Source organism: Talpa europaea (assembly GCF_964194135.1).
Source record: "Talpa europaea genome assembly, chromosome: 14".
NCBI classification, from domain to species: Eukaryota; Metazoa; Chordata; class Mammalia; order Eulipotyphla; family Talpidae; genus Talpa; species Talpa europaea.
Window position 1 is genome coordinate 82,209,122 of NC_140082.1, and position 22,059 is coordinate 82,231,180.

General features: G+C 52.4%; 1 protein-coding gene across 1 annotated transcript; it reads right to left on the minus strand.

Annotated features, from left to right (window-relative positions):
• Positions 1–2,917: 2,917 nt before the first annotated feature.
• On the minus strand, positions 2,918–21,389 carry SYNM (synemin; the record flags this gene model as incomplete). Its single annotated transcript, XM_084253738.1, has 5 exons — positions 2,918–3,638; positions 4,563–6,979; positions 9,990–10,060; positions 16,151–16,275; positions 20,580–21,389. The coding sequence occupies 5 exons, from the start codon at positions 21,387–21,389 to the stop codon at positions 3,303–3,305; spliced, it is 3,759 nt and encodes a 1,252-aa protein (XP_084109864.1). The 3' UTR covers positions 2,918–3,302.
• Between the last annotated feature and the right edge of the window lie 670 nt (positions 21,390–22,059).

Here is a 22,059-nt window from a genome sequence, read left to right on the forward strand (position 1 = left end):
GTCAATGGTTTTCTATTATAGCAACGTGCGAGTCCGTGCTAGTCTTGGGGAGGAAAAAGTGAATTCTGACCTGTGACTTCTTCCTTTTGACTTCTGGATTTCTTGGAGGGTATTATGTTGGAATCCCAGAAACCCTTTAAAAATTTGGCCCCTACCCTGGGAGAAAACCAATTTAGGATGTTCCACCAAATGTCTCCCACCTGATGTGTATGTAAACTTCCGACCTGAGAGAAGACTACAGCTTTGGATGCATGGGGGGTTTTGTGTGTGAAAGGTTACAAATGGGTTAGAGATCCTTTGTCCCAAACAACCACATTTCAAGCTCTTAGAAATGGCCATTAAAATAAGCTTTCAAACTGTACACAAGGTGACCCACCATCCTGGCGTGGCCAGGCCTCCATCCTGGCCCTGAAAGCTCCTCGGTTCCAGGCGAGATGGGACATCGGGATGGTTGCACCTCCACCCCCTACCCCTCCAAGCACTAACCTCTCAGGCTGACCAGTCTGGATGTGAAAGGTCCCCCGCTGGCTTCTTCACAGTCTGCCAGGCTTTCCAGTTTGGGGCTAATGCTATCAAGTTCTGACTCAAGTGAAGGATTAAAGAACTGGAACTTTGCATCTGTCCTATCCACAACAGTTCTGAGCCACCATAAAAAGCATGCATGTAAACATGGATGTGCTTTCATGACAATTAAACAACAACAACAAAAACACCAATCTGGCAGACAGTCCTTCTCTTAGAAACAAGCAATTTCTTTGTCTTATGCTTTTATTTTTACTCACTCTGTGGCATTTCTCTTTGTGGGGGGAACAGCAGGTTTATAAGATCTGCTTTTCAGACGATCCCAATCTAAATACACATTTTAAACAAACAATATCCAAACCACCAGTGGAAGGTGAAAAACATTCCATTAATACAGTTTTGTCTGAACAAAGTAAACAGGAAAAGACCAGTTGTGTCCTCACCCTGTCAACCATTAGTTGATTTCTGTTGTCTCCCAACTGACTAGTTTTAAAGGCCATGGAGCTGTGGGTGACTTTTCAAAGTGTCCAGGGCACACCCTGCTCCTGGGTGGTCCACAGACTTAGTAACCAACCACAGCTTCTGATTCCATGGTGTAAATACTCTGGGCGGGACACCTCTTGACTATGTGCATTCCAACATGGAGATAACAATTCAGCTCTAAGGTACTCACTGCCAAAATAGAAGTGGGTGACCAGGTTTTAACCTTCTGTTTATGCAACACTCATTTACAAAGTCACAAGTAAGGACAATGATATCAAACTAAATCCACTTAGGCTCACATAATACTATGGCTGCCCCACCCCCCCATCATCACCATCATCACCAGTCTGTCTTGCCATCCAAGCAGTGGGCTGTCCTCTTGCCCAAATCCTCACCAACGCATCCCTTACACAAATTCCATTACCAGTAATACATCAAGTCAGCTCATCCTTGGCCATATTGGAAATGAGAAGTCTTTGTTTGCCAGGCCCACACCTCCCTGCCAGTTTGTGACAATCATTTGTTCATCTGGCAGATAACAAAGGTTTAAACTTGCAATTCAAATCAACTCTTACATCCTGATTCACAGTGTTTTTAAAGTAGATCGTCCTGAAAGCTGTGCTGTATCGCTGCTCCGCCGTTCGCTGGAGAACATGCTCTCTCCCCGAAGTTCTGCTGCAGCCGTTCCTGGGAGCCACTGAGACGTGCTTCTTGAGGGCCAGGGGGTCATAGTGTGAAACCCAGAGGGATGACCCTCACATGCCACACTCACCCCCATCACCATAACCTGCCCAAGGATGACATCCCCTGGGCCTTACCTCTCAGTGCACTAAGGCAGTTCTGTGAGTGCCAGAAGTGGTCTAGACAACATTATGTGAAAGACACTAATTTGGATTAAAATAATACTGAGCTACTCGAGACACTATTTTTATGTGATGCTACACCTTTAAAGACAAGCGCTTCAAAAACAAAACCCTGGGGTAAAATGAATCCAGCAGAACACACTCATTCTGCTATCTTACACTTGGTGGCCTACAATGCAGACCCATTCCAAGTCCTGCAAGAGTGGGGCCTCCGCCTGGGCCCCTCTGGCTCCATAAGTGCTGCACAGCAGGAGAGGTACCCAGTTCCTTCCCAGATAGCTTATTCTATGTAACATTCGCTCCTCTGGACCAATCATGATGATTCCCGTTGAAAGTGCAAAAACTTCCTTGAGGTTGGCTGTTGCCCTTCCTCTCTCACTCTGGAGATCACAAAGACCTCCGCTCCACTGGCGCTGCGTTGAGAAGGGCAGCCGGGGGAGGCACAGCCCCCATTCTGCCCCTGATTCCGCTGCACCTCGCCATCCTGCCGGTCCTGCTGCAGGCTGAGCCTCAGCACTCCTCTGTCTCTGGGGAACCCCACCCTCCAGTGAAGTGAAGCATTCAGGTGCTGGGACCAAGGTGCCGAGAAGCTACAACATTCTCGGATAGGAGCTGGTTAATCCAGAACTCAGGTTATAACAAAAGAGCATTGACTGTGTGCTACTGAATGGCCTACTGCCACCAAAAAGGATCCTGAAGCGACTCTCAGTCGTGTAACACACTCAGTGCAGAGTTCTGAGAACCTGTGCAAACAGAGCAGGTGTATTGGTCTGAGCTATTGCCGTAACTAGAACAGTCCTCTCCCTAAGTAGAACACTGCATTTTAAAAAGCCCTGCACATAGAAAGCAATTCATTCAAGTTTTAAAATGAATTTAACTCTATGACCAGTAACTTCTTCCTAAATATGATATCACTTAGATTTTCTTTAAACATAAGCAGTCTGCTTATTTCCTACAATTTCTTTTCAAAAAGACTGGAGGGAGAGAAATGTGTGCATTTTCCCCTTAAAAAATTAGTTTACTATTTGTGTTAGTTCATGCAATAAAATTACTGTTAAATATATTACTTTAGCCTGGTTACCTTTAAGGCATCTTACCAATGGGTAGCTAACTAGAATCTCAAACAGATGGGAGGCCTATCTGTAGCAGGTGCAACAAATCATCTCTCGAAGTAGAGAGAAAACTCCAGGAAAAAAAGAAACTTTTACGAATAAAATGATAAAAAGCATTTCTGTAAAAGTCCTAATTCAAAAAAAAAAAAAATTCCAACACCTGTTAAGGCATGATAGCCTGAAAACTTCACAGATTATGAAGTAAATTGAGACTCCTGGACCACTCTTGGAGAAAGAGTCAGTGTCCCCCCTTGCAAATAAGTAAAGGCCTTTGTGCCTCGGCTTATCACCAAATAAGATGCCATTTAAAACAAAATATTTATCAAAACCAGTGTCCCTCATTCTCAGCCTCCTCCTCCTGACTGTCTAGATAGAGGAGGGCCACTTTCTTTTCATCCGAAATCACTGACCTTGTGTCTACCATTCTCTGTAGCTGAACCGTCTTATTAAACTCCCTGCCCTCCTCCCCAGGGACCTTGTGTCTGTCCCCAGCAGCAGCCTGAAAGCCCCCACCGGCTGCCCAGTCGCTCCCACGGCCAGTGTCTCTCCAGGCACCAGGGTCAGACCCGGTACGAGCTTGCACTCCCGCACCTGCGGAGAAGAGGCCTGTGGTTTCTCGTGTCCATCTGGGGGACGCCTCTACGTTACTCACGTCCATCTGAAAGGTAAACGAAGTTTCTTTGGGCCCCAGGGCAACAGGCTTTAGGGTGCTGCTGCTGTCCCCCGACTCTCCTCCCCCAGGGGAGCCCACTGAGCCAGCAAGGGCACTTGTCTCAGAAATGGGGCCGTGGAAGACAACATACTCAGAGGTCTGGGTCTCCACAGGACCTAGACGAATGTGCCTGAAGGACCTGCTCGTACCCGGTGTCACCTCTGCCCCCGACACACCTCCCACACCAGCCTCCTGGGGAGATTCAGAAACAGCGCTATAAAAGGTGCTCTCTTCAGTTGTCAGGGCTCCCCCACCCTCGCTGGCGCTCCCGGGGGCCTGGCCCTTCCGGTCTGCTGGGCCCTCTTGCCAGGCACAGCTTTCTGAGTCACTCCATTCCCCCGATGCGGTGACTGTCTGCTGGACGGTGTGATGAGTCTGACGCCCGAGTCTGACAAGCCTGGTGCCTGTGCCATCCCCTGCCCCCACTTCTGTGTGTCCAGAATCTCCTGTGACATCCAGTTTCACGGAGTCTGAAAGGGGGACTATGAACTGGATTTGCTCACCAAACCCCGCCCTGGGGCCTAACTGAAGATGCTTTACAGAAGTCTGGGTACCCACCACCTCTTCTGTTTGGAAAGAATCACCAGCCTCCCCTGCCGTGGAAACAGAGCCTTCAAAAAGGACTTCCCTCTCAGCATGGAACTGTCTGGAGCCAAATGCCCCGTGGCTCCCTGGTCTGGCGCTATCTGTGGGAAGCTCTGCTGGGCCAGACTCCTGTGCAGCCCCCGCCAGCTCACAGGCAGGGCCGGGCCCTTGGAAAATGACTTCTTTGGATACTTGACTCTGCTGGGGACCCACAGTGAAGTGCCTCACAGACCAGCTGGCCCCGGCCGAGCTCGCTGCCTGACCTAGGCTGCCTTCCCCACTTACCTGCACCACCTCTGCGGTGGGTCCTTCCAGGGAGACTTGCTCAGTCCTCCAAGTTCCAGTGGGACCTACTTTAATGCGCCTTACAGCCTGGCTCACATCCTCTAGTACGAGTGACCGGCCAAAGCCCTGGGGGCCGGTGACCTCCATGGTGGCCGACACAGGACCCTGGGAAGTGACCCGCTCTGGGCTGTGAGGGGCCCGGCCGGCAGCCCCCTCCTCATGGGTGGGGGTGTACAGTTCCTGGGTGGCCCAGCGCTTGAAGAGAAGGCCGGCAGCTGGGACCTGTTCCTCCGTTTCTGGGCTCCCCGGCGCTGTGCTGTGTCGCTTGGCCAAACTGCCTCGTACCACTGACTCCACGGCCTTCTCGATCTCCCCAGCTTCGTCTTTGCTCAGCTTCTCCAGGTCTAGCTGATCGGCATCCACAGTCTGCGAGAGGTTGACCTCAGCCACCAAGGTCAGGGACCCGCCGCCAGGGGGTTGGACTTTCTTTACATCCACAGAAACGCTTCCCGGTCCCCCCCGACCTTCTCCAGAGAGGGCGGACAGCTCTGTCTTCATGCGCTCGGGAAGGCTTTCTTCCAGCTGCCCGATGACCTCCACCACCTGCTGCCGGGGCTCCGTGTGGCCTCCCTTCCTGGCTGCGTGGAACCCACGTGCTATTTTGATTTCCTTCTCGATGACGATGGGCTCAGCATGCAACACACCACTTCTAGCTTGTTCCTTCCAGTGCGTAGAACCCACACCCGCCTCCACAGAAGGTTCTCCAATATCCACTGGCTTGACGACCGTCTCTCCCAACGCTTCGTCCCTCTTCATTCGCCTTCGCGTGCCTGGCATGATTTCATCTTGCCAAGAGTACCTGATGGTGGATTCTTCCTCAACATGGACCTGCCCGTACACTGGGCCCCCGTCTCGGTCATGCCCTCCGGCGTATTCTTCGGGAGTCGAGACAAAATAACTCTGCTCTCCCTCCGAGTCACCTGCTTCTGTCACTTCCTCCACGTGAGTTACATTCTCCTGGGGCCGCCTGGTCTTCTCATGTTGACTACCTGAGAAGGTGACGTATGTTTTTCCAAAACCTTTCTCCTCCTCAGCGAGCCCCCGTGAGCCTGGAGACACATCATCCACCTCCTCCACTTTAAATGGGGTCGAAAACTCCTGTGTCTTCTCGCTACCTACGTAGCTCACAGGCTCCTCGATGATCTCTACGTTGACCACCTTGGCGCGCCCCTCTCTCCCCTTCAGGCCGAGGTTGATGATGTCTCCTATCATCCGCTCGGCTGATTTCCCTTTCAGCTCCACATCCTTAACCTCCTCTCTTAAAAGGTAGTCCAGGCCAGCTTCGTCGGAAGCATCGACCTCTTCGATCAGTTTCGACTCCACTACTATCTCGGTCTTTGTTTTCCCGTCACCAGGAATCTCTTTCCTGTCCACGTAAGTGACTTTGGTGTCTGGGAAGGAATCAGCCGTGGCTTCTTTGTCCGGGGACTTGGCGAAGTGCTTCAGGACACTGGACACGATGTTTTCTGCTATCGTTTCCGGCACGGCGTCACCTGTCGGCGAACCGGTGGTGTCGCCAGAGTGCGGACTGAACCTGGTCTCCCTCGTCCCCACCCCTCCGCTCAGCCCAAGGCCAGCAGCCGTCCTTGGGGGCGTCTGGAAACCTTTCGGGGATGCCCCCGGCGTGCCGTCCTTGACTACTTCTACACTGATCGGTACGTCTCTGTCTCTCGCACTTTTCTTCTTCAAGAGCTCCTTCTCTTTCTCCTTCTCCTTCATCTGCTGGCTTTCTCTCTCTCTGGCTTCTTTATCTAACTTCGTCAGCTCTTCCCACCTTAAGTTCCGCTCCTCTGAGGCCCTCTCTTTAGAGTCAAACATTTTCTCTGGTCGCTTGGTCTGGACAGTGCCTGCTCTGCTGTTCTCTTTCTCCTTCGTGGGTTTAACGTCTATTTTCTTCCCCAAAATGATGGTCCTCTCATTTGACCTAGTGCTCTCGGAAGCACCTGTGGCCACACTGTCCCAGCGTTCTCGGCGCGACTCCTGGGTGACAGTGGACTCTGGGGCTAACCTCGTGGGGACATCCTTTATGCCATTAGCTTTTGGTCTACCAGGGAATGTTTTCACTTGAGCTTCGGTGTGTTTTCCATGACTGGGGGCTGCAGGGAAAGTCCGGAGGCTCGTCTCATACCCGTTTTCCCACCTGGTGTTGGCAAAAGAAGAATAACTGGAGCCCCGGAGGCCTCTTCTGGCAGCACCCCCAACGGCAGTGCGTGGCCAGGGGCGTGGAGGCAGGCCAGAGTGCAGGGACAGACCATGGCTGGAGCTCCACGAAGGGGCTTTCTGCCTCAGAAACAGATTTCTTTCATTCTCCCGCTGTAATGCTGAGGTGGTGTAATGATAGCACGTGTTTCTGAAATCTGAAGAAACAGAACAAACGGTTCATCAAAATGACAGTGATCGGGCCTCCCTGGTGGTGCAGCGGTTGAGCGCTGGGCTTCGAGGCTGCCTGCAGCCTCTGCAGTGCCGGTTCGATCCCCCGCCACTGGGCGAGGGTCCCACCTGGTGTGCAGACCTCTCCTGCTGTGCCTGCTGCTCCCCTCAGCAGTGTGTTTCATCAGTCTGCCTGCTCTGCTCTCCCCTCTGGCTCTGGTGAATCCTCTCACCCTCCCGCGCTTCTGACTGTACCCACTGCTTGTATAAATAAATAAATAAATCTTTAAAAAAAATGATAGTGATCATCACCTCTTTTCATCCTAAAAGCATCTTCGTGGGGCAAATCTCATCATAATAAATGCAGACAATCACCACAGAAAGGTCACTATACATGAAGTTTTTTCCTAACCCTAAACGGTTTTAAAAATCCTGTAACAATAAAAATTTAGCACTATAAATGCTTCCATACAACACTTTTCTCCAGTTGCTGGCCTTAAAATATTCATCCTTCTTAACAAAAATACAAAACGTGTGATTGTAAAGCAGAGCATATGTGCCAGGGAGGTTAGGGGTGCTAGTTTTTATGGCTGAAGTTTCACAATATTATGATATTTTGGAATCATTCACTGCTACTTTGTTAAGTTTATTTTACTTATTTCAGCAGAGAAGAGCTTCATCATTACAAAATATATAATTAGTAAACACCAAATGGTATTAGTCCCTCTACCAATTAATGTGCTTATTTGCCCTGATCTCCACATTGGACCAAGTTTTGAAGAATCAACTTGTTTCCTGGTTTCTCCTAATTTTGTGCTTTAAACCTTTTCATTTGAAAAGGTGCCAGAGCAGGAAGCCAACCAGTCACCAACACTGTGATCTGTTTTGATGCCATGATCAATCCCGTGGGTTTTCCTGCTTTGCTCTAGACCAGCTGCAGAGAGCGCTACCTCAGAGCACCTGAACTCCACCAGGGCACCTGCTCTTAGGAAAGGCAGCTGGCAGTTAGACAGGGGCCAGGAGGCCCATCTCCCTTGGCCTCCCTCCCCCCACCTCCCCACTCTCCATCTGGCTGAGCCAAGGCAGATCCTTCTCTCCCCACCGGGTCTCCTTCATGGCGGCCAAGGCCAGGGGGCCTCTCCAGACAGACCCCAGGATACAGATAAGAAACCAGGCCAGCTCATTTCCCACACTATTGCCCTGTTCAGGTTAACATACTAATGCTAAACTGAGAAGTCCCAGAAGGTGAAGCCCCAGGAAACAGTGCAGGAGCCACCTGGTTTTTTTAAGTAAGTTCAAGGATAATTATGAAAATCATAGACTGGTACTAGGCCTACTGCCTGTGGGCAAGCTGCCAATGTTGTTTTATTCAAATCACAAAAGAATAGTGAATAATGAGCACTGACAAATCCATAACCCATGAACACATGGTACTTTTATTCAATGACCAGTTAATGGGCACCTATACTGTACAGACACAGAAATATGTGGAAGCACAAAGTCTAGTAAGAGTTCACAACCAGTACTCTATTCTAATCCTTACTCTTTCTTTTAGCATAACAGGTTATTGCTAAAGTAAATTCAGTCCACAAATACCATCTCTATATCCTTCAATAGGCTTGAAAAGTCAGTGAATGAATGAATGAATGAATGAATGAATGAATGAATGTTATAGATACCCAGCAGCCCTCTTCATTAGCCCTTCCTCCACTCCCAAATCACAATGAGCAAAGACTCACCAGTGAGCCTGGACTTAAGTCTCTTGGCCCTCCCAGACTGGCCCTCTCTCTCCTGTCTCCCTCTCTCTGTTATGCAATGGACGTCCAGACTTAGAGAACCACATGTTAAAAATTCAGTGACTAAATAAATCCTGAAATGTAGTAAATGAATTATTTTTACTGTCTTCTGTTAACTGATACCAGGCAGACTGGCTCACAGTCATTTCCATGGACATCTTTGCCTTTTCCAGTCTGATGCCCAAAATTAGAAAGCAAAGTTGCTGGACATTGTCTGAGATCAAATCCCTTCTAGTCACAGATGATGAGAACCAAAATCACTGCTCTGAACCCAGTGACCTGGCAAGTCTGTGAAATATCCAGTCAGGACAATGTTGATTTTGAAAAATAAAGATGGAAAAGTTTTTATTTTTTTTAAACCTACCATCAATCCAAATTGGCTGTTCATTATGTATTTTCCTTACACAGGTTCCGAGTCCCTTATTCCCAATTTGCCATGATTGTGAAGATGGCATGGGGACTGAAACCACACTGAGTCAGGGATATATGAAGCATATTAGACATAATTTAAGCTGTGCTTGCTTAGCCAGAAAGCTCTTTAAGATTCTAAAAGGCTTTAAAAGTTTTTTTAAAGTCACCTTACAAGTTCTCAGGGTTTTTCTAATGGACATTAACTCATATCAGCTCTGCAGCTATAGGAAGGGTGGGCTTTGTCCTGCAACCTTTGGCTTTTTGGCCAAGACAGACCCCAGGGCACCTGCACACACATCAACCTGAGCTGCCCATGCCAACCTCAGGCAGCAGAAAGGGTGTAATGTCTCCTGCCTCTGCCTCTGGAGGTGGTGGGGGCGGGAGTCGGGGGCAGAAAGTTCTAGGGAATCAATTTGCTGTACAAACAATACCTCCGAAGGGGTTTCCCACCAATGCGTGTGATGACAAGTTCATGTCTGCCTTCTCACACTTCCAGGCTCAGCCCCTTCTACTTCACCACTTAGCTAGGAAGCACCCCCAAATATCAGCTAGAAGGACAAACAAGTTTATCAAAGCAGCTCCCCAATCTCACCTACACTTTTATTGAAACCATGGCCCATGAAATCAAATCTAACTGGTGCTTACAAGAGGGATGAAAGACAGTTATCTGAAACACGGTAACTAAGCCCTCTTCTTCCAGATGAATGACACTTTATCATTTATCCACAGAATGAACCCATTTATATGGACAACATCTTGAAGTCAAAAAATTTGCTTTCATTATATTTACCTTGTGGTATCTTTTCAAGGCGCTCATTCAAGATCAGTATCTCTGGGTTACTTTCACCTTCCAGTAAGGCTCTGTAAAAACCATTTAAAAAAGAAAACTTATTAGGAAATAGTGAGAAGTCCCTCTATAAGACTCAGAGTGTAGTATCTGGTCAACAACCTCACTGTCACGGTGTCATGTTTTAGGACTCATGCCTGAAGAAGAAAGCCCACCTTGGCTGACCTGGCTGGAGAGAGCATTTAGCCAATTCAATGGACAAAATAAGGGGCTAGGGTTATAGAGCTGCTTGAGAGCCAACCTCTTCTAGAAAGTTCTTCCAAAGTCTGGGCAAGGAACAGGAAGAGACAGAGAGATGTGGGCCCAGAAAAGAGGTCAGAGGTCTTGAAGGACCTGTGCAAGGCACAGCAGCCAACTGAGAGAGGCCTAGAACAATTACACTCCCCCACCGAGGTCTTCTGGAGCCACAGTCTGCAGAGGATTGACAAGAAGCTGAAAGAAGGCCCCCAAACTGCTTTTGTGGTTTCCAAACTCAGCGAGGACATCTTAGAGATGAGAAATTCAAAAAAGAGGCAAGATGGAGGGCAGGAAGGACAGACCACTCTCTCTCCTCCCCACCCCTGGGGCCTCATTTCAGCCAGAGACGCTTTCTGCTAATGCTTTAATATAATTATGGAAAAAGCCTTTGACTAGGTTATTTTGTTGGCCACGTCTAGCTCCAAAGTTTAAACTGTAGAGTCCTTAACAAGTTGTTAGTCACTATCCTGAGACCAAGGAGAGAGCAGACATGCCAGGCGTGCCTCGCATGGGCCAGCTATGGGGGTCCACTGCTCAGAGACCCCCTAGGATGCCCACTCTGCGGGCACAACAGTTGTACAGTTGCTAGGCAACACGTGAAATCACTAACTCCAGTTTCAAGAAATACACTGTGTGTGGCAAAGGGCAACCAGAAACAGAGCCCACTTGGGAGTGCTGAGGTCACAGCGGCGAGCTGGGCACCGAAGCTGGCCACCAAACCCGAGGAAGGATGCCAGAACCGGCAGGGACTTGGCAACTCAGGCAAATCCGCGTCATGTTCTATTTCCACTGACTCAGGGGTGGTGGTTCCCACAAACGGGGGGACCCCGTGCACAGCTGAAAGGAAACAAAGGAGGCCTCTTCTGAGGAAAGAAGCAAAGATGGTGCTAAGAGGGAGCTGCTGGAGGTGCAGGGGCGTCTGCCTGGAAGACTGGCTGGAGAGCGCCCCTCTGGACGTGCAGGAAGACAAGGTCAGTGTCTGGCCCAGCTCTTCCCCTCGGGGTGAAGCCAGGAAACTGAACACCAACCCTTTAATCACACACCCTCATGACCAAGCATTTTAGGTTCCAGGAACACAAATAGCTCCCAGCACTGAGAAAATTCCAAGGTCTGCATTTAGTAAGGGGAATGTTCAGCATAAAAGAGGGTTTGCACCCCAGGATTATAGCAGCAGAAAGGGAGCATACGTCAGCATAGGGGGTCAGCATGGGGCCTGGTGATAGTGTCCAGTTCTGTCTCAGATCCTCCCTTGGACTTGACACCCACAGGTTTTCTCATTGGAGTGCCCTAGTCCTCTGCTAAGGACTCTGAGCAGAGAAATCAGAGGTGGGGGGTGGGGGGTGGAGGGTGGGGTTCAGGATAAAGAGGATTCCCTTGAGGGAAGGCAGGTGTTTTCTCACCCCTCAAAGGAGAATGGTTTTGTTCATCTCTCCAAGGAAATTCAAATCATTACCAAATCTTCTGTGTCCAAGAGTCTGAAGAGGGTGCTGTGATATAAGGGAGGGGGCAGCTATCCCCCAAGGGGCTTTTGTAGTAGGTGTGGGGGGGCCCTCACTGGCTCTAGCCGAAATGCAGCACCACACTGCCCAAGCCCTCCTGCCTATCACCACATGCAGTCCCCCTAGAGACCCCCCTACACTGGGCCCATGGTGGCATGCCAGGTCACAGGTGAGCAGATGGAGCAAAGGCAGGGTGGGCCGGCTGAAGGCACCCAGCTCACCTGCACAGGGAGTGACATGGGACCAGTCCAGAGTCTGACAAGGAACCCAGCTGCCTGAGCGCTCACCAGCCCATTAGCTCTAGAATTCCCTGCAAGACCAGGTCGGGCATCTCATACAGATTCTGGGCGATCCAAACCTGGCAGATAGACCCTCCAGCCCTTTATTAAAGGAAGGAAACATAACATCTTTTGGTGATTTCATCTAGGGTCCCTACAGGGCTCCCCCATAGAAAATAAAGCCCCTACTTGGAGAGGACTCAGCCCCCACCCACCCTTGTCCCCTTCTCGGTGACCAGCTCCTAGAGGCTATGTCACCTTTTCCATTTGGGTGCCCAGCACTGGGCAGTGCAGGTGCCCAGGTCAACACCTAACGCAGTATTCATACAGTCCCTTATGACACACCACGTCCTGCCACCACGGAACAGCTCACAGGACTAGCAGCAGAGGCATAAACCAAGCAGAGTTTCTGACAGAGACACTAAGTACAAGTATTTCCAATTTGCCATGATTCTGAGTCTTCACAAAGAAACTTATTTTTCAAGGCACTGACTCGTACAACTTTAAGAAATGGGTCAAGTGTTGTCCGGTTATTTTGAGAGCGATGAAGGAAACTGCCTCCCAGCCCTGGTGACTGAGAAATGCCAGCTCCCTGAATCACGGGCTATTAGTGATGGGTTCTCACAGCGCCACAGGCTGGCAACCTTGTAAGCAGGAAAATAAGCAGATGTGTGCGGGAAAGCCAGGTCCCTGGCCTCATTAAGGAGTCCGAGACAATCCATAGGCAGACGCCAGCTCTAATGTGGCCTCTGGCCACGCTCCAGGCCCTAACAGACCACCGTCCTTGTCCTGACCGTGCCGCAGGGCTGTCTGGGAGTTGTTATCCTAATGGAGTTTCAGAGCAGAGCTGCTGTTTCCACATCAGGGGCCCAGGCTGCTGTGCACCCACATCCACGAGCACACAAGGAGGGAGAAGGATGTGGGAGTAGGGTGGAGCACGGAACTGTGCTTTGGCCTCCTCACTGTGCACCCCCAGAGTGGGTGGGGGGACTGCCTGGCACCCCAGACTCAAGCCAGAAGAGGACACAGGGGAAGGGGAGCAGGGGTCAAAAGGAGAGATTCCATTCACAGGCCAAGGAGCATCAGGGTCTGTCCCAAAGCACTGGCTTGTCTGAAAGATGACCACGAGGCCATGCTGCCATTCCTGGTCTTTCCCTCTGTCCTCAGAGTTAAACCACACCCCGAAAGCCTATGTCAATTTATAAAGATCAAAGGGCACTGGAGAAAGAGATTAAGGGTCAGAGAACAAGAAGGCACCAACCCAAACAGGGCCTTGCATGCCTGTCCTTAGAACGCAGCAGCAGCACAGAATATACACAGAGTCACTTATTAAGGGGCGACAAGGGCTTGTCTTCAGGACACTGAAACATAAAAACAAAATGCCTGGCTTCTGACTTAAGGAAACGGGTGACATTCTACCATTTCTGACAAGCGGGCACCTTCCGACTAAGACCTGAGCACCAGGAGGCAGGGAGGCCTGCAGTGACTCTACCCTCAAGGCTGGTATCTGCAGCTGGGCGGGGTCAAGCTAGGTGCACACCTGGTTCCTGGGCCCAGTGGATGCAGACCAGGCTCCTGGGCCTGGCTTCTCATTTTCCCCATGCACACTTGGACTTGAGAAAGATATACAGTCAAATAATCACTCTCGTCCCGGAAAGTCTGATGACTAAAATGCCAGCAGATGGCCAAGCCAACCCCTAATTGGGGTAGGGAAATGCCAGCAGCAGACAGAGGTAGGGGACACTGTCCCCACTGACAAGCAGGCTGCTGACATGAGCAAAGGAGGCTCGGGATTAACGGCCATGAAAAACAGCTGGCCGGGCAGTGAATTCCTACCAAAAAGGTTGGCCCTGGCTTCTGGGAAAGACACCTGGCTGTGCCCTCTCTTTATATGATAGAACATGGGGCAGGGAAGACAAGGGCTCAAGACCCCAGAAATAAAGTGCAAAATCAATGTCTTCAAATTCCAACCCAGACGATGAGTCCAGAAAGGAAACTGGAAGAACCATCTGCCTCCCTGGAGAAAAGATTCACCCGACAGTCACAAATGGGCACAAATGTGGGTTTCTGGGCCGGCCCGGCATCTGCGCTAGAATGTTGCCTGATTTGGGGCACCAAACACCCCACTCTCAGTTCATGAGACGTACAGGAAGCTGACCCCACTCGAGCTCTAGAGTGAGTCACCCCCCAGCCCAGCGGTGGGCACCACACCCAGAGAGAGTGCAGGCAGGTCAGGAAGAGCCCCCTCCTCACACCAGGGGATGCAGCAGCTGGAGGCCAATCCTGCCCAGGTGTAGACCACCAACCTCATCTGGGTGTCTGGATTTTCCCAGTTATTTGAGGACTAAGTTCCCATTTTGACGTGAGCCAGTCTGAGAAGGGTTTCTGTTACTTCTAGTGGAAAACATCCTGTGGCCCACAGAGCAATTAAAGTGGGCACAGAAGTGTGTGTGGGGGTTTGCCACAGACAGTGCACTATTCTGGAGTGATCCTTACTTGTAAGCCTATACCATCTTGCTCAGCATTTGGCTGAACACCCTACCGATTTAACTTTGGGGTGGCTCGCCCCATGAGATTTCCAAGGAGAATGCAGGAGACGGACCTTTGGAAGGGGAGGCCACCAGTGCCTCCCCGCTCGGCTCCCTGCCCACTGCAGCTCTCACAGGGGAACCCAGCAAGGCCCCCGCAGGTTTGGCCCCAGGGCAACCCCTAGTGTGGCTGGAGGCTCTTCGCAGACTCCTCCACCGCTGCCATGGCCCTGGGCAGGCCTCACTCCTCCGAGGCTGCCTTGGGTCCAGGGTACGGACCAGCTCCCTCTTCACTGCTGGTACTAAAGCCCTGGATGAAAACCTGGCTGAGCAAGTCTAGCAGAAGGTAAGGACAGCAAGGCTGTGGTCTGGAACCCCAGCTGACACCCAGGCCCCTCTAATTGTCTCAGCAGAAACCATGATCAGGAGACAGCACAGACGCCCTTTAGGAAGTGCCCAACTCAGCTGCTCTGCCCCCAACAGGGAAGTGGACCTTGGCCCTCAGCTATTCCCAGGGACACCAGCTGGGTGAGCTGGGGAGGCACTGACAATGCCCTCCTCATTTGTCAAGGCAGACTTTCCCAAGCCTATTCCCACCCATGGTGGATCTGTGCTCACACAACCCTAGGAATGAAGGGGGCATTGTGCTCACCTCAACTGGCTGGGAGTAAGACACAGGCTGGGTCTGCCCCTCACCAGCCTAGACCCCTGACTTCTGGCCCTCTCTCCCTCACCTGTAACAGGGGTGAGAGGCACCTACCCAGCGGAGAGGGTGAAATACTCCTTGTCTGGCAGGTGGTGAGGGTTGATGACACTGGCTACCACTATCATCTTATGGGGGTGGGGGGAGGCCCAGGGTCTCTAAAAGTCCTTACACTGTGAGTGCCTGAGACCTGGGCCATAGCTGCAGGAACTAAGGGGTACCATCTCAACTACAGACCGCCTGCCACCCAGGGGCAGGAAAGGGAGGCTGAGGGGAAGCTGCTCTGGGGCCACAGGTCACTCGGGGGATAGTGAACTGCAGTCTCTGCCCTGCCTGCACCAGCCCCTTTGCAGGCTTTGTGACTTTTCCCTCTGGGTTAGTCATCCCGAATTCAAGCGGACATCTCAATAAACAAAGCCTGTCGCCTGCAGTACCTTACTAAGCTTTTGGCAGAGATGCAGTTCAAGGCCACACCCACGGGGGTAGAGTCAGAGCCGGGGACACAACTGTGTAACAGGCAGACACAGCTTCAGGGGCTAGGATCCTGGCCTCTGGGCTCTTGCCCTTTTACTTCTCTGAGCCAAGCTTGCTCTTCTGTGAACTCACACTTGATTCCTAGGACCCAATGATCTTCCAGGGTGCCCGGGACAGGCACGCCCTTGGCAAGGGGGCTCCCTCAGCTATTCTCATCACCAGGGACACCAGCTGGGTGAGCTGGGGAGGCCCTGCCCATCCTCCTCCCTCTGGCCCCAGACTCCTTAGCTGCTGTGCCAGGGGGTGCTCTCTGCTTGTCACGGGGACTCCGCAGAGTCTCCGGCCACTCACACTGCCCGCTCAGCAGGCCGCACGGCATCCTCACCGGTACGTTGCCACCTCCAGGCTGAGGCCAGTCTTCATCTGCACCAGGTCCTGATAGTCCCGCAGCCGGTCAGCCATGGCCAAGGTGAGGGACGCCTTCTCATTCTCCAGGCAGGCGATCACTCCCTAAAGAGAAAGAGGGCTTTTAGATCAGAGGATTGGCGCTTTAGGGTGGCACTTAAGGTACCAAGAGTTCAGGACAGGAAAAGACATGAAGGACCTGCAGGCTTATTAAAGACGTGGTCGTTGCAAGGGTGAATTTCAATACTGCATTTCGTCCCCAAGGAAGACCTCATCACGCGTGGGAGATTCTAACAGGACACTCTCCTCTCTGGTCATACTCACTCATAGCAACAACAAACGCTTAGCTGACCCACCAGGCGTCTGTGCAGTTCAAAAGTCGGGCCACTTGGGAAAGACATCAAACCCATCAACTAAGGTGCTACCGAAAATTAGCCTAGAAGAGACAGTGGGGGCTTACAAATGTCACCCGGATTTGAGGTAGAATTTACCTGGTATTTGTGGCTCCCATAATAGCTTTCTTGCTTAGCTAGTACTAGTTGTTAGCATCCCGGTGTGTAGATAAAGCGTGCTAACAACACAATCACTTAGTTTGTAAAACAAGGGAGTACATTTAGAAGTCACCAGGCACCCCCCTCTCCCCGTGAATCTATGATAGTCCCCAAAGCTGGCCTCAGAAGGAGACAAAGCTTCGCCAGACCAGACCACCTGCCAGTGACAGTTGCTAAGATTTAGTCATGACTCTGTTCCGATCCAGCGAAATCTAGGTGTTAAAATCCTATGTTCCCCATTTAGTGGGAGTATAAATTGCAATACATGGTTATAGGGCAATATATTTTACACATATACATTAACATAAATAGACTGCTCCATTCTTCACAGGAAACTTGACCTACAGAGTAAAACTTGAGACTTTGTAGTGATTTATTCTCTACGGAGAAGCTCAACTCTTCTTAAGTTGCTTAGAAAAAAATAACATAAATTCTCAACTCTCCAACTACAACCCCCCTAAGCGGTCTAAGCTCTCCCAGCCATGAAGACTGTCTCTCCTCCCGGAGGGCACAGCCTAGTTCTGCACCCCTTAAAGCACAAGGAGGAAAATCAGTATAGTTCCAACCACATGGCCATGTGAGTCAGCGGCAAAGGAAATGAGTGGACTTCTGGGAGCAGAAGACAAGACTTCTCGGCTCCCCACAGTCCCCACAGAAACCATAATGGATCCTGCAGGTAGACTGAAGCTCGACTTGGGCTGTGCTTCACCAGAAGTTTCCAAACCCTGGGCCAGGCCAGAGGGACTGGAGCAGGAGACCCAGCGGGCTAATTCTAACCTGGAGGAAGCTGGTTCACCTAGTGGCATAAAAGCTGGGAAGAGAGGTCACCTTTTTAGTTGCTATTTAGAGAGCCTTTCAGTGGCATCAGAACCGATGATGAAATGTGGGCTACACCAGGGAAAGCACGCTGCTGCCGGTATCCAAAGAATCCATGTTCTCTTAACCAAACGGGAGCCGCCTCGAGCTGAGCAAGTCACCCAATAATACCAAGAGCTTGTAAATGTCACGGCTACTGGGGGTTTTGAATGTTAGGGCTGAGACAGGTAGCTGATCTACTGAATACTGCTACTGAATACTAACAAGCATTAATAACAAGTAATAAAGCTAAAGAGTTACTAAAAACTAATAAAATCTTTACTTAATAATAAACATTCATTGAATGTTAAGTATTTACAGCTTGAGCCCAGACAGCACCCAGCTCAGACTCCCAACACCAGGCGGGTACCCAAGAACATCTCTAACTGAACTCTGAGCTCCTGCCAAACCTGCCCTCCGGCAGAAGAGTGCTCCCAATCACTCAGGCCACGAGCCTGGCATCAACTTGGATTTCTCCTTCTCCCCACTGCCCCATCCAAGCCACCCGCAAACCTCCCAGGCTTCGGTTTCAGAGTAGATCCCCCCCCCCACCCCTCATCTCAGCCCTCTGCACTGCCCCGTTCCAAGTCGCCGGCACCTCCTGCCTTCACATTTGCAGTGGTCTCCTGAGGTTTCTCTGCGCCCGCTCTTGTCCCACACTGGTTTGATCATCTGTAAAAGGGGGTTAACATTGGTAGCACCTCATGAGATCACTGTGAGGATAGAGAGTCGATACATGTGGGGGGGGGTGGTTGGGACATGGGTGCCTGGCACACAAGGAGCGCTTGATAGAGGCGAACTGAGCAGCGAAACACACATTACAGGAAGTGGGTGTCTTCAGTGTCTCTGGACGGACCTTTTGCTTCTATGAACGATGAAAATATCAGTGGCTTGGGGTGGAGTCGTCCATGCTTACTCCTGAACAAAATTGCTAGCATTTTCACATTTTCTTGAATACTAATGCCTGGTATTGAATCTTTTGGAAAGCAATTGGAAATGTGGCTGCTTTAAGCTGACCAGGGAGAGATTCAGGAAATGGACAAAGAAGCATTTAATGCCATGGAACTGCCACAAATTAAAACTAAAAATAGCCCGAGTCCTTACTGACACATCTATGCTCCTTACTTTTAGGGAAAAGATACTGATTCCAGAGAGATGGGGTAGACTGGACGGGAAGCTGAGAGTAAGGTCCTCCTAGTCCCTGGTCAGGTGTGACCCCAGGAAGGAACTTGGGGGCACAGCGGAGGGAGCAGGTGCCTGTCAGAGGACTGGATATGATGCTAACTGTACATCTTCAGGCCTCACTGCTCCTCCAGAGGAGACGCTCTACTTTCCATCTTTGGGGTTCCGCTTGGGATTTATATGGGGGAGAGGGAGGGTTCTGCTGCTAGACGAGAACACAGAAACCAGAGCTTCAACATCCATAATGAGTCAGGCAGCATGAGTGCAAGTGTGAGGCCTGAGCTCACACAAGGCTCCCCACATGGGGGCTCCCCACAAAGGGGTTCAGTGGGTAGTAAGTTTGGCAGGCACTCCACTTTGGGGTCACAATATTCATAGGTCTAAAGCTCTGTGAAATCTGACAGTATAGCCCATTTTAACTCTCACGCAACAGTGTGTGCCTGTGGCATGGGGGTGCCGGCCCCTAGTGCTGAGAAGGGGCACACTCTCAGCTGAGGGCAAGTTCTGGAAATCAGCACTTCAGCCAGTCACTGTCCTAGCTCCACCTGCAACACCCAGGAGAATGCTTTCCAAAATTATGAGGTGAAGGCCAAACACAACCACAGCCCAGATTAAATTCCAAGCAACTTAGAACTGCCTTGCTTTGTATGATTCCGCAGCGGACACCAGCTCTTTGAATATGAAACCTCAGTGCTGGGCACCCTGGGTCATCAGAAGACCTTCACTGATGGCTTGGGGACCCCAGTGTCCTCACTATAGTCCTCTAAGACACAGACACTGTGTTCCCTTGATTTTTTTTTTTTTAAATGCACCAAACTCCCCATGATAAATCTCCAACCTCCAGCTACAAGTGGTTCTACAAACAGTTGTGAAATGCTGGGGAGGTTATTATAAACTGCCGTCCTGAGAACCACTGACAGTCTGATTTGGGAGTATCTCCAATTCTGGCTGAGACTGGGCAGGGTCAGGAGTGGGACTGGGACTGGGCTGGGTGTACAGAGAATAAATCAGCCGCAGGTGTCACCCTGCAGCTCTGAACTTTGCTTCCCTGAAACAGTAACTGTTTATATGCCTCCACACTTGTCATAACATCCTGCCACTGGACCCCTTTTCCAGTTACACTACCCAGAGACCTGACGTCAATCTGCACTGTGAGAATACTTTGCCCATTAAGCCCTTTTCTGATTCAAAGTTGCTGCCCCTCCCAAGAACAAACAAGGCAGCTGGGAGGTCATTCTGGCAAGATGAAGAAAACCACTTTTGGGAATCAGTTTAAAATTTTTCCCGGGGAGCCTAGAGCCAGCAAGGGCTGTTACTTTGAATGGCTCCAGGCAAGGACTTGGCATTGCCTAGAAACCCCTCTAAGAAGGAATAAGCTGTCACTTCTGGAAGTCTGGGTCATTCTCGTTGACTTTTCTATGAACTACTGTAGGTCTGTGGAGCTGGGAAACGTAAGAGAACCGAGGGTCACTTGTCAGGGTGCACCCAAAGACGCCCAGGTCTAAAGAAATCGACAAGCTAACCGACTGGGCGATCCACAGGGACCTGCCACATGGGACTGGCCCGTTGGGTCGCTGGACCAGACCCATATGCTGCTCCACTTCCAGGCTTGGCGAGAAGCCGGGCCCTGCAGCCCTGCGGGGGAAGTAGGCGGTGCCTTCTGCGCGTAGGGTCCCGGAGCCATGCAGGCGGGGCCCCACCCGTCGGTGCACCATGATGGGGGTGAAGGCGCTGCGCGTTGAGAGAGCCCGGCCGCGCCCCCACCCCTCCGGCGTGTCGGGCGCCCCGGACTGCCGGCGGGGACCGTCCCCGAGCACGGACCTGCCGCTCCTCGGCCTGCAGGTCGTAGGCCTCGCGCATCCGCTGCAGCTCGTCCTCCAGCAGCGCGCGCAGCTGCTCCAGCTCCAGCGCCTCGCGCCGCAGAGCCTCGGCCTCCTGCGCGCACAGCCGCATCTCCTCCTCGGCCTCGCGCCGGCTCTCCTGGCCGCGCCGCAGCGCCTCCTCCAGCTCGCGCACCTCGTCCTCGTACATCTGCACGGCGTCCCGCCGCGACTCGGCCACCAGCAGCGCGAAGCTGTCGCGCACCTCGCGGAGGCGCGGCGGGGGCGCGGCGGGGCCGGGGGCGCGCGCGCGGTAGTGCAGGGTCAGGCCGGCGGCGCGCGCGCGCAGCTCCCGCACGTCGCGGTCGTGGGCCTCGTCGAGGAGGCGGCGCTCGGCCTGCAGCCGGCCCAGCCGCGCCTCGAGGTCGGCGCGCGCGCCCAGCGTCTCCTGCAGCTCGCGCCGCTGCGCGCCCAGCTCGGCGTCCAGGCGGTCGCGGGCGGCGCGCGTCTCCTCGCCCAGGCGCTGCAGCTCCCACAGCTCGCGCCGCAGCGCGTCGCGCTCGCCCTCGGCCAGCGCCGTGGCCCAGCCCAGCTCGTCCAGCTGCTGCCGCAGGCGGCGCGCCTCCTCGGAGAAGCGGCTCTGCTCCTCGGCCCACAGGCCCTCCTGGCCGCGCCGGCCGCGCAGCTCCTCCTCCAGGAGCAGGTTCTCGCGCTCCAGCTCCCGCACCCGGCACACGTAGTCGTGCAGCCGCGCGTTGAGCTCCCGCAGCTCGGCCTGCTCGGGGCCCGTCTGCAGCCGCCAGGACAGCATCTTGCTGGGTGTGCGCGGCTCGCCCGCCGGCCGCTCCGCTGCGCCCCGGTCTTGGTCCCGCCGCCGCGCCGCTCCGGCCCCGCCGCCGCCCTGGAGGCCCGCAGACTGGGGCCGGGGCTGGCCGGCCGCCGCACTTAGCGGACGGGGCGGGCGGGCGTGGGCGCGGGCCGCGGCCTCCAGCCAATCAGAGCGCGGCCCGGCGCGGCCACGGCGGCCGGACAGTGCCCCCTGCCGGATGGACCGCGGCGCCGCGCCCCGAACCGGGCCGGACGGGCCAGGAGACGCCGAAGAGCCGGCCGGTGGCTCGTTTGCAGGGCCCAGCTCCGAGCAGGGGTGCAGGGAGGCGCCCCGTGGATGCCTCGACGCGCGTACCCACCGCGCCCCGGTGTCCCGGCGTCCGTGGACCAAACTAGAAGCCGCCACGAAATGGGAGCTGAATGGTGAAGCGGTCAGTTGTGGGAGACTTCTCATCGGAGGCGCTGGAGATGGGAGGTTCGATTTTTTTAATCTTATCTATATGCACACGTGTATGATCTATGAAGGTGATGCGTGTTGTGTGCACATATGCGTCCGTGCACACGGGCGCATGAAATAGTCTGTTTTTACTTTATAAGTAATTATCCATTTGGTTACTGTGCAGGTAAGACTTTTTTTTAAGATTTATTTATTC